The sequence below is a fragment of the Culicoides brevitarsis genome, chromosome 1 (genome assembly GCF_036172545.1).
Source record: "Culicoides brevitarsis isolate CSIRO-B50_1 chromosome 1, AGI_CSIRO_Cbre_v1, whole genome shotgun sequence".
Taxonomy (NCBI): domain Eukaryota; kingdom Metazoa; phylum Arthropoda; class Insecta; order Diptera; family Ceratopogonidae; genus Culicoides; species Culicoides brevitarsis.
Window position 1 is genome coordinate 27,697,804 of NC_087085.1, and position 11,139 is coordinate 27,708,942.

The 11,139-nt window shown below is 35.8% G+C and overlaps 5 protein-coding genes across 7 annotated transcripts in view; 2 read left to right on the top strand and 3 right to left on the bottom strand.

The window, feature by feature from the left end:
• Nucleotides 1–564: 564 nt before the first annotated feature.
• On the top strand, nt 565–2,192 carry LOC134837887 (elongation factor Tu-like). The gene is made up of 2 exons (XM_063853282.1): nt 565–839; nt 902–2,192. The coding sequence occupies exons 1-2, from the start codon at nt 662–664 to the stop codon at nt 2,077–2,079; spliced, it is 1,356 nt and encodes a 451-aa protein (XP_063709352.1). The 5' UTR covers nt 565–661; the 3' UTR covers nt 2,080–2,192.
• LOC134837898 (3'(2'),5'-bisphosphate nucleotidase 1-like) lies at nt 2,119–4,378 on the bottom strand. Of its 2 annotated transcripts, none has more exons than XM_063853302.1 (2): nt 3,200–4,378; nt 2,119–2,172 (listed from the first exon to the last, which is right to left on the bottom strand). In XM_063853302.1, exon 1 carries the CDS (start codon nt 4,181–4,183, stop codon nt 3,254–3,256), a length of 930 nt encoding a protein of 309 aa, XP_063709372.1. In that variant the 5' UTR covers nt 4,184–4,378; the 3' UTR covers nt 2,119–2,172; nt 3,200–3,253. The 2 variants fall into 2 exon arrangements, with proteins under 2 accessions (XP_063709372.1, XP_063709364.1); XM_063853294.1 differs by having other exon boundaries at nt 2,130–2,155.
• A 76-nt stretch (nt 4,379–4,454) lies between these two features.
• On the bottom strand, nt 4,455–6,735 carry LOC134837876 (flap endonuclease GEN-like). The gene is made up of 3 exons (XM_063853271.1): nt 6,657–6,735; nt 6,521–6,600; nt 4,455–6,465 (listed from the first exon to the last, which is right to left on the bottom strand). Exons 1-3 carry the CDS (start codon nt 6,732–6,734, stop codon nt 4,455–4,457), a joined length of 2,169 nt encoding a protein of 722 aa, XP_063709341.1. The 5' UTR covers nt 6,735.
• Nucleotides 6,736–6,790: 55 nt separating this feature from the next.
• On the top strand, nt 6,791–7,870 carry LOC134827835 (NADH dehydrogenase [ubiquinone] iron-sulfur protein 3, mitochondrial-like). 2 transcript variants are annotated; one of them, XM_063840678.1, is made up of 3 exons: nt 6,791–6,931; nt 6,992–7,072; nt 7,134–7,870. In XM_063840678.1, exons 1-3 carry the CDS (start codon nt 6,871–6,873, stop codon nt 7,793–7,795), a joined length of 804 nt encoding a protein of 267 aa, XP_063696748.1. In that variant the 5' UTR covers nt 6,791–6,870; the 3' UTR covers nt 7,796–7,870. The 2 variants fall into 2 exon arrangements, with proteins under 2 accessions (XP_063696748.1, XP_063696749.1); XM_063840679.1 differs by having other exon boundaries at nt 6,797–6,931; nt 6,995–7,072.
• An 898-nt stretch (nt 7,871–8,768) lies between these two features.
• LOC134837556 (WASH complex subunit 2-like) overlaps nt 8,769–11,139 on the bottom strand; it is a 3,904-nt gene continuing 1,533 nt past the window's right edge. The window contains exons 3-4 of the mRNA XM_063852938.1: nt 9,297–11,117; nt 8,769–9,238 (exon numbers count right to left, since the gene is read on the bottom strand). Coding sequence (XP_063709008.1) covers nt 9,132–9,238; nt 9,297–11,117 — 1,928 coding nt within the window. The 3' untranslated portion in view covers nt 8,769–9,131. The remainder of the gene's footprint in view (nt 9,239–9,296; nt 11,118–11,139) is intronic.

Sequence of the window (11,139 nt, forward strand, 5' to 3'; positions counted from 1 at the left end):
TTTTTTTGTATAAAGTAATAAATTCAATTAATGTTAAATTAATACCTATTTTTTAAAAAAATTCTTTAAAAATAATAAAAAATATTAAAAAATAATTTTTGGTAAAAATTTTGTTTTGCCAAAACTCTAAAGGTCAATAAATTAAGTTAAAAATTTTAAAAAAAAAGTTGTTAGAATAAAATTTTTTTTAAAATAGATATTTTAATACAAAAATTCTAAAAATTAAAAATTTTTAAAAAAAATTTTTGTCGAAAATTACTTTAATAAAAAGTAGAATTTGCATTTTTTAAAAACTTCAAAATATTTTAAAAAAAAATTTAAAATTTTTTTTTAAATATTATTTTCAAATTCAAAAGAAAAATTTTACGGAAAAGATATTTTTTTAATATTTATTTAAAATATAAAAAAATATAAAAATTCTAGCAGGTACCTGTTAGTATTAAAGAAGATTACAGAAAAAGTTGTCCGACCACCCCTTGTTTTAAAAAAATGACAGAAGGTAACTCACGAAATAATAACAACAAAAATCATATGGCGATTTTTTGACGACTTTTATTTTTTTTTTCTTTCACTTTTGCTGTGAAAGTAAGCGGTGATTTTTCTCAAAATTAATTCAAAAATCTTCAAAACTAAACAATTAAAAAAGTATTTGTGAAAAATCATGACAATTCTTCGTAATCTGCTGCGATTGTCAGTTAATTACACATCGACTGCCCCCAAAAAATACATTTCACTTCAAAGTCGTGCAATTTCCCTTTCATGTACAAATTTCGCTAAAAAAGCAGAAAATCCAGAACAAGGACATTTGAATGTTGGAACGATTGGACATGTTGATCATGGTAATTTATCATTTTTTTTTAATTTTCAGTAAAATTTTATGCTTTCTTAAATTTTCTTGTAGGAAAAACAACTCTCACTGCCGCAATTACGAAAGTTCTGTCCACAGTAACTGACACCAAATTCGTTGCTTACGACCAAATCGATAGAGCGCCTGAAGAAAAAGCTCGCGGAATCACCATCAACGCTGCCCACATCGGATATACCACGAAAAAACGTCATTATGCTCACACCGATTGTCCGGGACATGCGGATTACGTCAAAAATATGATTTCCGGTGCATCTCAAATGGATGTGGCAATTCTTGTGGTTGCCGCTACCGATGGTCAAATGCCACAAACGCGCGAACATCTCCTGCTCGCCAAACAAATGGGCGTCGATAAAATTGTCGTGTTCATCAACAAAGCGGATCAAGTTGACAACGAAGTTGTGGAGTTGGTCGAGCTCGAAATCAGAGAATTGCTCGAAGATTTCGGTTTCGACGGTGCTCATTGTCCAATTGTCGTTGGAAGTGCATTGCAAGCTCTCAAAGGAGACGAATCCCCGTTGGGAGTTCCTTCAATACTAAAATTACTCGACGTTCTCGACAATGAATTCGAAACTCCGAAACGAGATTTGACTTCGCCCTTCTTGGTTCCCATCGACAATGCGTTTCTCGTGCCGGGACGTGGCACCGTAGTGGTTGGCACCATCAAACGTGGCATCGTTCACAAAAATTGCGACGCCGAGTTACTCGGTTTTGACGAACAAATCAAAACAACGGTCTCAGACTTGCAAGTTTTCAATAAAAGTGTCCAGCAGGCGCAAGCGGGCGATAATATCGGAGCTTTATTGCGAGCTGTGAAGCTAAGTTCCGTTTCGAAAGGAATGTTATTAGTCGCAACGGGCAGTGAACGCATCTCCAACCACTTTCAAGCTTCCATGTACTTGTTGACGAAAGGCGAGGGAGGTCGTTCGAAGCCATTGACATCGAAATACATCCAACAAATGTTCAGTCGAACGTGGAATATTCCGTGTCGCGTGGATCTGTTCGACGAAAATGGGCAGGAAGCGAATATGATGATGCCAGGCGATCATGGACCCGTGAGATTGACGACTTTCCGTAAAATGGTGATGAATAACGGACAAACATTCACGATACGAGAACAAGGCATGACTGTGGCAACGGGAATGATCACAAAAGTACTCGATCCACTCACGTTACCGCAAAATAAGTTGTCAAAAGTCATAATAACGTGTTAATAGTTAATTTTACGAAAGATTTTAGAGCAATTTTTGTATATTTTTTTTTATTCCCATATAACTTAAAGGACCAAACCTTCAATTTTTTTTTAACTTAAGGATTTTAAGTCGAATGAGATCTCAATTTTTCGTTAGTAATGAGCAAATTTCAGCATATTTTTATTGAAATTTGCTCATTATGAACAAAAAATTGAGATTTGATTTTATTTTCATCAGAGTCGAAAAAAATTTTGAGTCAAAAGTCAAATTAATGCTTTTGTTTGAAAATAAGTCAAATTCAAAAGTTTAAGTACGCTTAAGTTAAAATTTTAGTAATCTAAATCAAAACTTAATTTTAAAACAAATTTTTTAGTGAAAATTGTTTGACAACACGGATTTTTTTTATGCTTAACTGCAAATTTTCTTTTTATGTAAAATTTTAATTATTTTTCTTCCATATTTAATTTAAAAAATTAGAGCTATAAAAACTTTTGACTCTAACTGACTTAAACTAAAGACAAAAAATTAAAATATGACTTAACTTAATTCACTTTTTTTTTATAATTTTTAAAAATATTTTTCTTTTCTAAATTTGGTTAAAAATCTAAAAAAAAGTTGACTTAAGCTTAAATCTATTAAGTCAAAATTTTTTTTGTTTTTAGTTTAAGTCAGCTTCAGTTAGAGTCAAAAGTTTTTATATCTCTAATTTTTTAAATAAAATACGTTTTTAGAAAAATAATTCAAAAATTGTAATAAAAAGAAAATTTGAAGGAAATTTTGCAGTTAACCATAACAAAAAAGAGGTCTTAAACTTTTAGTTGTTTTCTTTTATTTAATTTTTTAACAAAGTTTCCTTTACTAGAATTTTCTTTTTTGCTACGAATTTTTTATTATTTTAGTACAAACGTTAGAAAATTAACAATTTTGTATGATTTTCAAAAATTTAGAATTAAGTTTTGACTTAAAATTTTAACTTAAGATTAAGTAAATTACCTTAAAATTTTTTTACTCTTGTCATAAAAGTCAAAATTCACCTTCGTTTGACTTATTCTCAAGTAAAAGCATTAAGTCGACTTTTAACTCAAAAGTTTTCTCGACCCTGATATTATTTTAATGACTTAATTCGACTTAAAATCCTTACGTTAATGAAAAAAATTAAGAATTTGACCAGTAAAATTTGAACTACAATCCCATTTTATTGCGGTGAAAGTGCTTCCTTGACATGTTTTGGAATGTTTTCAACAATTTTCTCATGCGAGATTTCCTTTGTCGTTGCCAGGACGCCACTTTTGTTCACCGGATGCACATCAGCGGCATACGAATAATGCTCGCCCTTCATATTGGTCAAAATCCCGCCAGCAGCTTCCAAAATGGCTTCCGGTGCCGCCGTATCCCATCTTTTGCAACCAGCTGACGCAAAGACATACGCATTCGCTTTTCCCTCAAGCAACTGCAAAACCTTGTAACCAGCTCCGCCAACACGGATAATCTCATCGGCATTCACGGCATCCAATGCTGCTTGCACAATCGCGTTCGAATGGGACCGCGTAGTTGTCACAACTAATTTATTGTCTGGCACTTGTTTTGTCGCAATTCCACCGATGCCGACACCTTTCATGCCCCAAATTGTTCGTCCGACGGAATTATCGCTATGTTTGAAGTACGGCTGATGAATGACGCCGGCAACAGCTCTCGTATTCACGGCAATTCCAATCAACACGGTGACATGCTCCAAAAATCCCTGCGTATATTCCGTGGTACCATCCAACGGATCGACCCAAACGACGATTTGATCTTCTTTCGTGTCTTTAAACTCGGCGGGACATTCGTGCGACGCAAGAAATTCTTCATCCACATCCGTGATGAGCCATTCTTTGGGCACATTCAAGTCCGATTGCCCTTCTTCGCCGATAATTTTGACTTTGGGAAAGAGTTTTGTCAGTGAGGCGAGGATTAGACGTTGCGAGGAACGATCTGCTTCGGTTTGCGGGTCATCAACACCCTTTTCGACAATCCCAAGTTCTCCTTTTTCCATGACATTGCGGATTATTTTGCCAGCGTGACCAGCAATTTTGATGGAGCTTGCCAATAGTTGCAAGACAAGTGGTTTCTGGACAAGACTCATGTTTATTTTATTTCTTATCTCGAATGTAGGTCACGAAATTTCTCTTTTTTCTTGTGAATTTTTCTACAATTTCCTTAATTTACGTGAAATTTGTACAAATCATCAATTTCTTAAAGGCTAAAATTTTTTTAATTCAATTGGATGGCAAGTGCTGACACAAAAAATGAAAATAATCTCTTCAAATATTTGACTTCTTTCCCCTTTAATGTTTTTTTTTTCGGGAAAATGTCATGCAAGCCACTCATTTGGCATTTGAAAAGTATCTCTCCGTTCAAATCGTTGTCAGAATCTGAACACTTTCTTCAAACAAGTCTTCTGTTCCGGGATTTTCGGTGATTCCTTGGAAAAAATAACTCGCGTTGAGCTCATCTCGGGTCGCTGGAGCTTCTTCAGGCTCGTAAATGTAATTTTGCTGCGATGCTTTTAGCAGGAAGTCATCAATGCTGTTGTTGCAGACACTCAAATCGATTCTGAATGATTTTTTCTTGCTTTTTAACAGCACAGAGTCATCCTTTGAGAGAAATTGGGTCACCCGAGGTTCATCATAGAATAATTTGAGGCCATCAAGTTGACTTTTATCTGGTTTTTGTTCGAGAATGCCGTTGATAACGTCAATATAAGAGCCACTCATGTCCTCGTCATCGCTAAAATCGGAAGGAACGTTGATAGCAAAGGAGATTTCGCGTTTTCTGTTGATGATTTGTAAAGGAGTTCGTGTTTTTGGAGAGATTTTTTGTGTTGGCGTCGATTGAGCAAGTGCTCCGAGCTGTAAAAACTTTGAAATTGGTTGAATTCCTTTCTCAAGTTGCTTTTTCGGGGCTTTTTTCGTTGGTTTTTTACTTTTTTCGACATCATTTATGGCTTCTATCAGTCCTGACATGTCGTTCAACGATGAATTTTGAGCTTTTTTCGCTTTTTTACGGATTCTAGGAGTGTTTTCGCCATCAACTTGTTTCTTTCTTCGAGTTGTGGTCTTCTTTGGCTTTTGTGTTAGCTCGAGATATCGTTCTACGATTGCGGGATATGCTTTTTCCACGAGTATTTTTGGTTCAACGGTACTCCATAACAGGTCCAAACCTTCTTTAGGGTGCTCAATTTCGAAAGCTTTGATTTCCTCAACTGAAAAAATCGCATCAAAGCATTTATCGGTGTCCTCCCATAAAATCTCGTAGCTCTCAACTCCTTTCAAAACACGTTTTTTCACGATTTTTGATGGGTACACGCTTCCTCTGGTAAATTTTGTGTGCGGATCTTTGCTTAAAGCAGTCAACTGCCATCTCGTAAGTATCGGAAGAATTTTTTGGAAGCAATAAATTTCCGGCCATTGAAGTAATTTCGACAGAGTTTTCACGAATTTTACAATATTTGGTTGTTTCCAGTCCATATCGAGCTCTCTGCTGTCCGGTAATTGCGGTTCTTGCAAAAATTCTTCGATTATATCTTCTTGCGGGAAGTCCTGTTGAACGAGCGCCTTTTTTCGGATTTGTAATTCTGCTTTTATGATTAATCTTTGTTCCTTCCACACACTTCCGTCACATCCGAGGGACGTTCGACACGAGCTACATCCGGATTTGGAGTGTTTCTGCGCCGTTCCGTAATGCCCGCAGTTGTTGCAGTAACTTTTATCATCGACTTTTAGCTCCGTTGCTGTGAGATTTTCATTTTTATCGCGCCATTCGCGCATTTTTTGCAGAATTTCATCGTCTTTGTACATTGCGAACAACTTCAAAACGGAATCTTTTCCAATTCCATCGACTCCGGGACAATAATCGCATCCGCAAAGCAACGCAAGGACAACTGCTTTGTTCTGTTTGATGTCCAAAGACTGCCAAATTCGGGTCATATCGTAAATATCAACCGATCCACCTTGAGCAGCGGTCTTTCCTTGCTTCGAAACACTAAAATTACGATAAACGCAAGTCGCTCCGTACCCAAAACAGTCGGAATCTTGCGAAATTATCCCGTCGAGGTAGCCAAGTTTGTTCAGCCACGCACAAAGAGCTTCAGCTTCACCAATCGCTTGGATCGTGGAGATTCCCAGTGTCGCCAGTAAGTCACTACATTGCTTAAGAACGTATTTAAAACGAGTTCTGCCTTTTAATTCTTTCTTTTTAGACTTGACACTATCCGAATCGCCTTCAGGACGAGGTCGAGCGCCGATAAACTGAATTTCGTTGCGTTTTTGGATCGTCAGATGTTTCAATTTCGGTGCTTCGCCATCGAGAATGAAAACCGGTTGGATATCCATCAACAATAAATACGCAGTACGGAAGAATAAATTGCTAAAAAAAACAAAATTTTAATAGAAAATCAACGAAAAATGAGAAAATTTCTTACCGCAAGTACATTTTCGGTTGAACAAAGTAATCAACAACACACTGGCTCTCGCAAATCCATCCCGACAAGTCGATTCCAACCTAAAAAATGAAAAATTTTTAATGACAACTCGTAAAAAAGACAAAAAGGAAGTCACCTTTTGACCCTCCAGCACATGAAGAGGCTTCCTTTCACAATAAGGCGTCAAAATATTCCACAAATCTTTAATTCCCATAACTGCTTTTGCGGTTTTTTGACAATTTTTCAATTTTGACAATCAGTTGTCAGCGACTTTGACACATTTGACTTTGTTACATAAACACGAAATTTTGGGATCTTTTTCGGTAAAATTTAATTAAAATCCCGCATAAATGGCATCTTTGCTCCGTAGCATCTCTCTTGGCTTGAGAACAGGTGCCAACAAGGGTTGTGGTAAGTGTCAATTATGAAATTATTTGCGAAATTCGTCGTAAAATCGATTTTTCTTTGTAGCAGTTGTTCGTGCAAATCCACAATTCTTGGCCAGATACCTTGCAAGCGATAGTGCTCCAGCGAAAAAGGAGGAAACGAAACGTAAATTTTGATTTTTTGTCATTTTCGGGACTTTTTTTCATTAAATTTTGTCATTTTTTAGCAACAATTCGCAAGGCAAACCCCGTAGAAAAGGCCCAATTGACAGATTTTGGCAAATACGTCGCCGACTGCCTCCCGAAATTCGTGCAAAAAGTCCAATTAACTGCCGGCAATGAATTGGAAATTCTCGTCGCGCCCGAAGGCGTCGTTCCCGTCATGCAATTCCTGAAGGATCACCACAACGCGCAATTCAGCAATCTCACGGACATTGCTGGCATGGATGTTCCCTGTCGTCCCTACCGTTTTGAGATCATTTACAACATCCTGTCGTTGCGTTACAACTCGCGCATTCGTGTCAAGACCTACACCGACGAATTGACGCCCGTTGATTCCGTAAACGAGGTTTACAAAGCTGCCAACTGGTATGAACGTGAAATTTGGGACATGTATGGCGTTTTCTTTGCCAATCATCCGGATTTGCGACGCATCTTGACGGATTACGGTTTCGAGGGACATCCACAACGTCGGGACTTTCCGTTGTCGGGTTATGTTGAGTTGCGATATGACGACGAGAAGAAACGTGTGGTCGTTGAACCGCTGGAATTAGCGCAGGAATTCCGTAAATTCGACTTGTCGGCACCGTGGGAGCAATTCCCGCAATTTAGAAATGCAAATCCCGCAGTGGAGGCGATCGAGACGAAGAATGATGATGGAAAGAAGTAAAAATTTTGTCTCTGTGCTTAGGAATCTATGAAGATTTGTTGTATAAAAAACCCATTAATCGATAATTGAATCAAATGACTTTTCATTTTTTGACCTTTGCGAACGGCTCCGGAAAATTTTCATGAATTTCATAAATTATGCTTCAATTTTTTCAACTTTTTGTCCCTTTTTGATATTTTTTAAAAGAACATTTTTATAAAAATTTCAATTTTGATATTTTTTGAAAAATTTTTTTTGACAAATTTATTTTTATTTCTTCTTTTTAAAAATTTTATTTAGGCCGCTCCAAATTTTTTTAAACTTTTTGTCCCATGCCTTATTTCAAAAGTCGAAAATCCAATAGGGTAAAATTTAAAAAAAAGTTTAAAATTTCATAAAAATTGATCATTTTTTGGTCAAAAAAAAGGAATTTTCAAAAAATTTTAAAATATTTTCAATTTTCAAAATTTTTTTGTGTTGAAAATCGAAATTTTACATTAATTTTCTTCTCTAAAAAAATTCCTAAAAATTATTTTTCAAAAATTTTTGACGGTTATTTTTATGAAATTTTTTTTGTTAAAATTTTTAAAATCATCAAATCTCAATGTAAATAAAAAAACTGTAAAATTTTTTTTCAAAAAAAAAATTTTGAAAATTTTCGTCAATTTTGTATGAAAAGTATTTTTTAAATTTTTTTTTTATTTTGCCCCCCCCGTTTTGAAAAAAATCTTTTGGGACAAAAATTCGAAAAAAATTTGGAGCGGCCTTATTTTGATTTTTGAAAAAAAATTTAAATTTTCAAAAATTTTTTTGATCAAATTTTTAAATTTTTTTTATTTACAAAACATTTTTTTGAAAAGTAACAATTTAAAAATCTTTAAAAAAAATTATTTAATCATTTTTTTTTTTGATGTTCTAAAAATACAAAGCGAAAACATTTTTTTGGGACAAAAAATTCGAAATTAAGTTAAAGAAGTCTGAATCATGAGAAAAAAAATATTTTAGCAGAAAAAATTTGGAAACTCTTCAAATTTCATTATTTTTTGTCTAAAAATTTTTCAAAAAATTTAAATTTTGTTAAAAAAAATTCTGAAGTTTGACTTTTTGAAAAGAAAATTCACTCCTATGAAGAACAAAAAATTTTAGGCCCGTATTTCAAAAACATCATATAACGGATTTCAACTTTTTTATTATACATTTTACATAATATAACAACAATTTCAGCTTCAAATACTCCGAAAATGGCAAAATATAATAAAATTTCGAATGGAATGTGCTTTTAAAGCCTTTTTAGAGGTGTAGCATGACACTTAATTCATTTTTTAAATAAGCATTGAGTATATAAATATATTTAGATTCACTTCAAGAGGTCCGCTAACGGATCATTTTGAACAACCGACGTGGTTTTCTTCACCGCACCAGTTTTTGTTCCCGATTCGACCTTATTCGATGATTTAGATTTGCCTAAAAAACAGAAATTTATTAGAAAATTTTTGATTTTTAGAGAAACTCGAGGACAAACCTTTACTTGAAGCAGCTCCAAACAAGGAATCATCATCAGAATCGTCTCCAAAGAGACTGTCACTGGGCTTTGTGACTGAAGATTTCTTTTTGGGGACACTCACTTTACTAAAAAGATCATCTCCGTCATCGTCACTGCCAAAAATGCTTTTGGATTGAACGGGTTTCGGATCGGGCTTTGATATGTTTGAGCTTTTTGTTGCGGTGCTTGTGACAATTTCCTTCTTTTTTGATGTCTTGCCAGAAAAGAGATCGTCCTCGTCATCAGAATCGTCGAACAATTTTGGTAATTTTGTTGTTTTTTGCTCCTTTTTGGGCTCAGTTGGAGGTTTTTCTTCTTTTTTTGGTGCAGATTTTGGTTTTATTGTGGAAAAGAGGTCGTCGTCATCGCTGTCACTGGCAAAAACAGAAGATTTGGACTTCTCTTTGGGCTTAACTGCTGGTTCCACGGGCTTTGGAGGCTCAGCAACTTTAGTTTTGGGACGAGATACGATGGAAAATGGGTCGTCTTCGTCATCATCGTCGTCGTCAAATAGCAAAGGCTTCCGATTTGGACTGGATTTCTCTAGTTTTGGAGCTTTTACTGGTTCAACAACTTTTTCTGGGAGTTTTTGATCGATTTTGACAGACTTTTCAACAGTTTGTGGGGCAACGACATTAACAGGAGGCTTCTTTTCGACGATTTTCTCTACTTTTTCAACTGTTTTGGGTTCTACGATCTTCAAAGGATCATCTTGAACGACTTTTTCTGATACTTTTGACTTTGGTTGAGTCTCTTTTTGAACTTTTTTAGGCTCAGCTGCTGCTGTTTTAACCGATTTTTCAACTTTTGTTGCCTCAACTGGCTTTGAAACTTCTTTTTCGATGGCTTTTTGCTCAGAAGTCGTCAAAATTTCAGGCTTTGGTACAACTTCCGCCACTTCCGGTTTCAGATCTTTCTTCAAAGGCACTTTAAACTCGTCAACTTCATCGAAATTCAACGAACGTCTTGAAAGTTGATCCTTAAGCTTTTCCGTTCGAAGCATTTCCGCCACAGACAACGGAGGTTCCTTGCCCTTGACTTCCGTATTGGTCGCTAGAACGTTAATTGACTCGCCTTTCACTGTCGATTCATGATAACTTTGAACGCGCGCCTTTCTCGTCGACGGTTTTCGAGTATTTGGCGCTTTTACACGATTTTTGTTCAAACTTACTAACAAATTTGACGATTCCTGTGCCTCAGTTGTGATGTACCTTGCTGGAGTAGCGACAACTGGCTCAGATTCTGCTGGTTTTGAAATATTCGGGACTGGATCTGGCGTTTTTTGAGGTTTTTCTTCAATTTTGACGTCATCTTCTTCTTCTGGCTTCTTTGGAGAAGGTCTTTTAGCACCTGGAAGCAACGCAGAAACGTTAATATTCAAATTTACATTCAACTTTTTCGGTGCTGGCTTTGAAATTTCCTTCTTTTCCTTCGGAACTTCTGTTGCGGCATCCACTTTTGCTGGTTCAAACATTTTAAATTTATTTTTGAAGCTTTCCGATTTAATTTCTTTCGAATTGTCGACCTTATCTTCGTCGATTTTTACATTTTCCGTGAGTTCTGGCGGCTCGTCGTTAAACAAAAACGGATCTGTGGCCGTTTTAGCGTTACTTTCTTCGAAATTTTCGTTGTCCTCTTGGTTGTAATCGAAGTCGTCGAACGTAGCGGGAACCGTATAGTCATCCTCGGGCGGGAGATCATCAATAAACGACCGATAAACGGGCGTAACGGGAGTTGTGCTTGACCCTGTTGTGGTATTTGGCGTGAAAAAGGCGTCACTTTGGGGTGAAAATAAATTATCTTCAGGTATTGAAGGAGCACT

Coding starts and splice junctions, on each gene's coding strand:
- LOC134827835 (XM_063840678.1), top strand. CDS start 6,871: ATGGCATCTTTGCTCCGTAGCATCTCTCTTGGCTTGAGAACAGGTGCC. Junction 6,932..6,991: donor AGGTGCCAACAAGGGTTGTG/GTAAGTGTCAAT, acceptor TTTTCTTTGTAG/CAGTTGTTCGTGCAAATCCA. Junction 7,073..7,133: donor GAAAAAGGAGGAAACGAAAC/GTAAATTTTGAT, acceptor GTCATTTTTTAG/CAACAATTCGCAAGGCAAAC.
- LOC134837876 (XM_063853271.1), bottom strand. CDS start 6,734: ATGGGAATTAAAGATTTGTGGAATATTTTGACGCCTTATTGTGAAAGG. Junction 6,601..6,656: donor ATGTGCTGGAGGGTCAAAAG/GTGACTTCCTTT, acceptor TTCATTTTTTAG/GTTGGAATCGACTTGTCGGG. Junction 6,466..6,520: donor CAACCGAAAATGTACTTGCG/GTAAGAAATTTT, acceptor TGTTTTTTTTAG/CAATTTATTCTTCCGTACTG.
- LOC134837887 (XM_063853282.1), top strand. CDS start 662: ATGACAATTCTTCGTAATCTGCTGCGATTGTCAGTTAATTACACATCG. Junction 840..901: donor GATTGGACATGTTGATCATG/GTAATTTATCAT, acceptor ATTTTCTTGTAG/GAAAAACAACTCTCACTGCC.
- LOC134837898 (XM_063853302.1), bottom strand. CDS start 4,183: ATGAGTCTTGTCCAGAAACCACTTGTCTTGCAACTATTGGCAAGCTCC.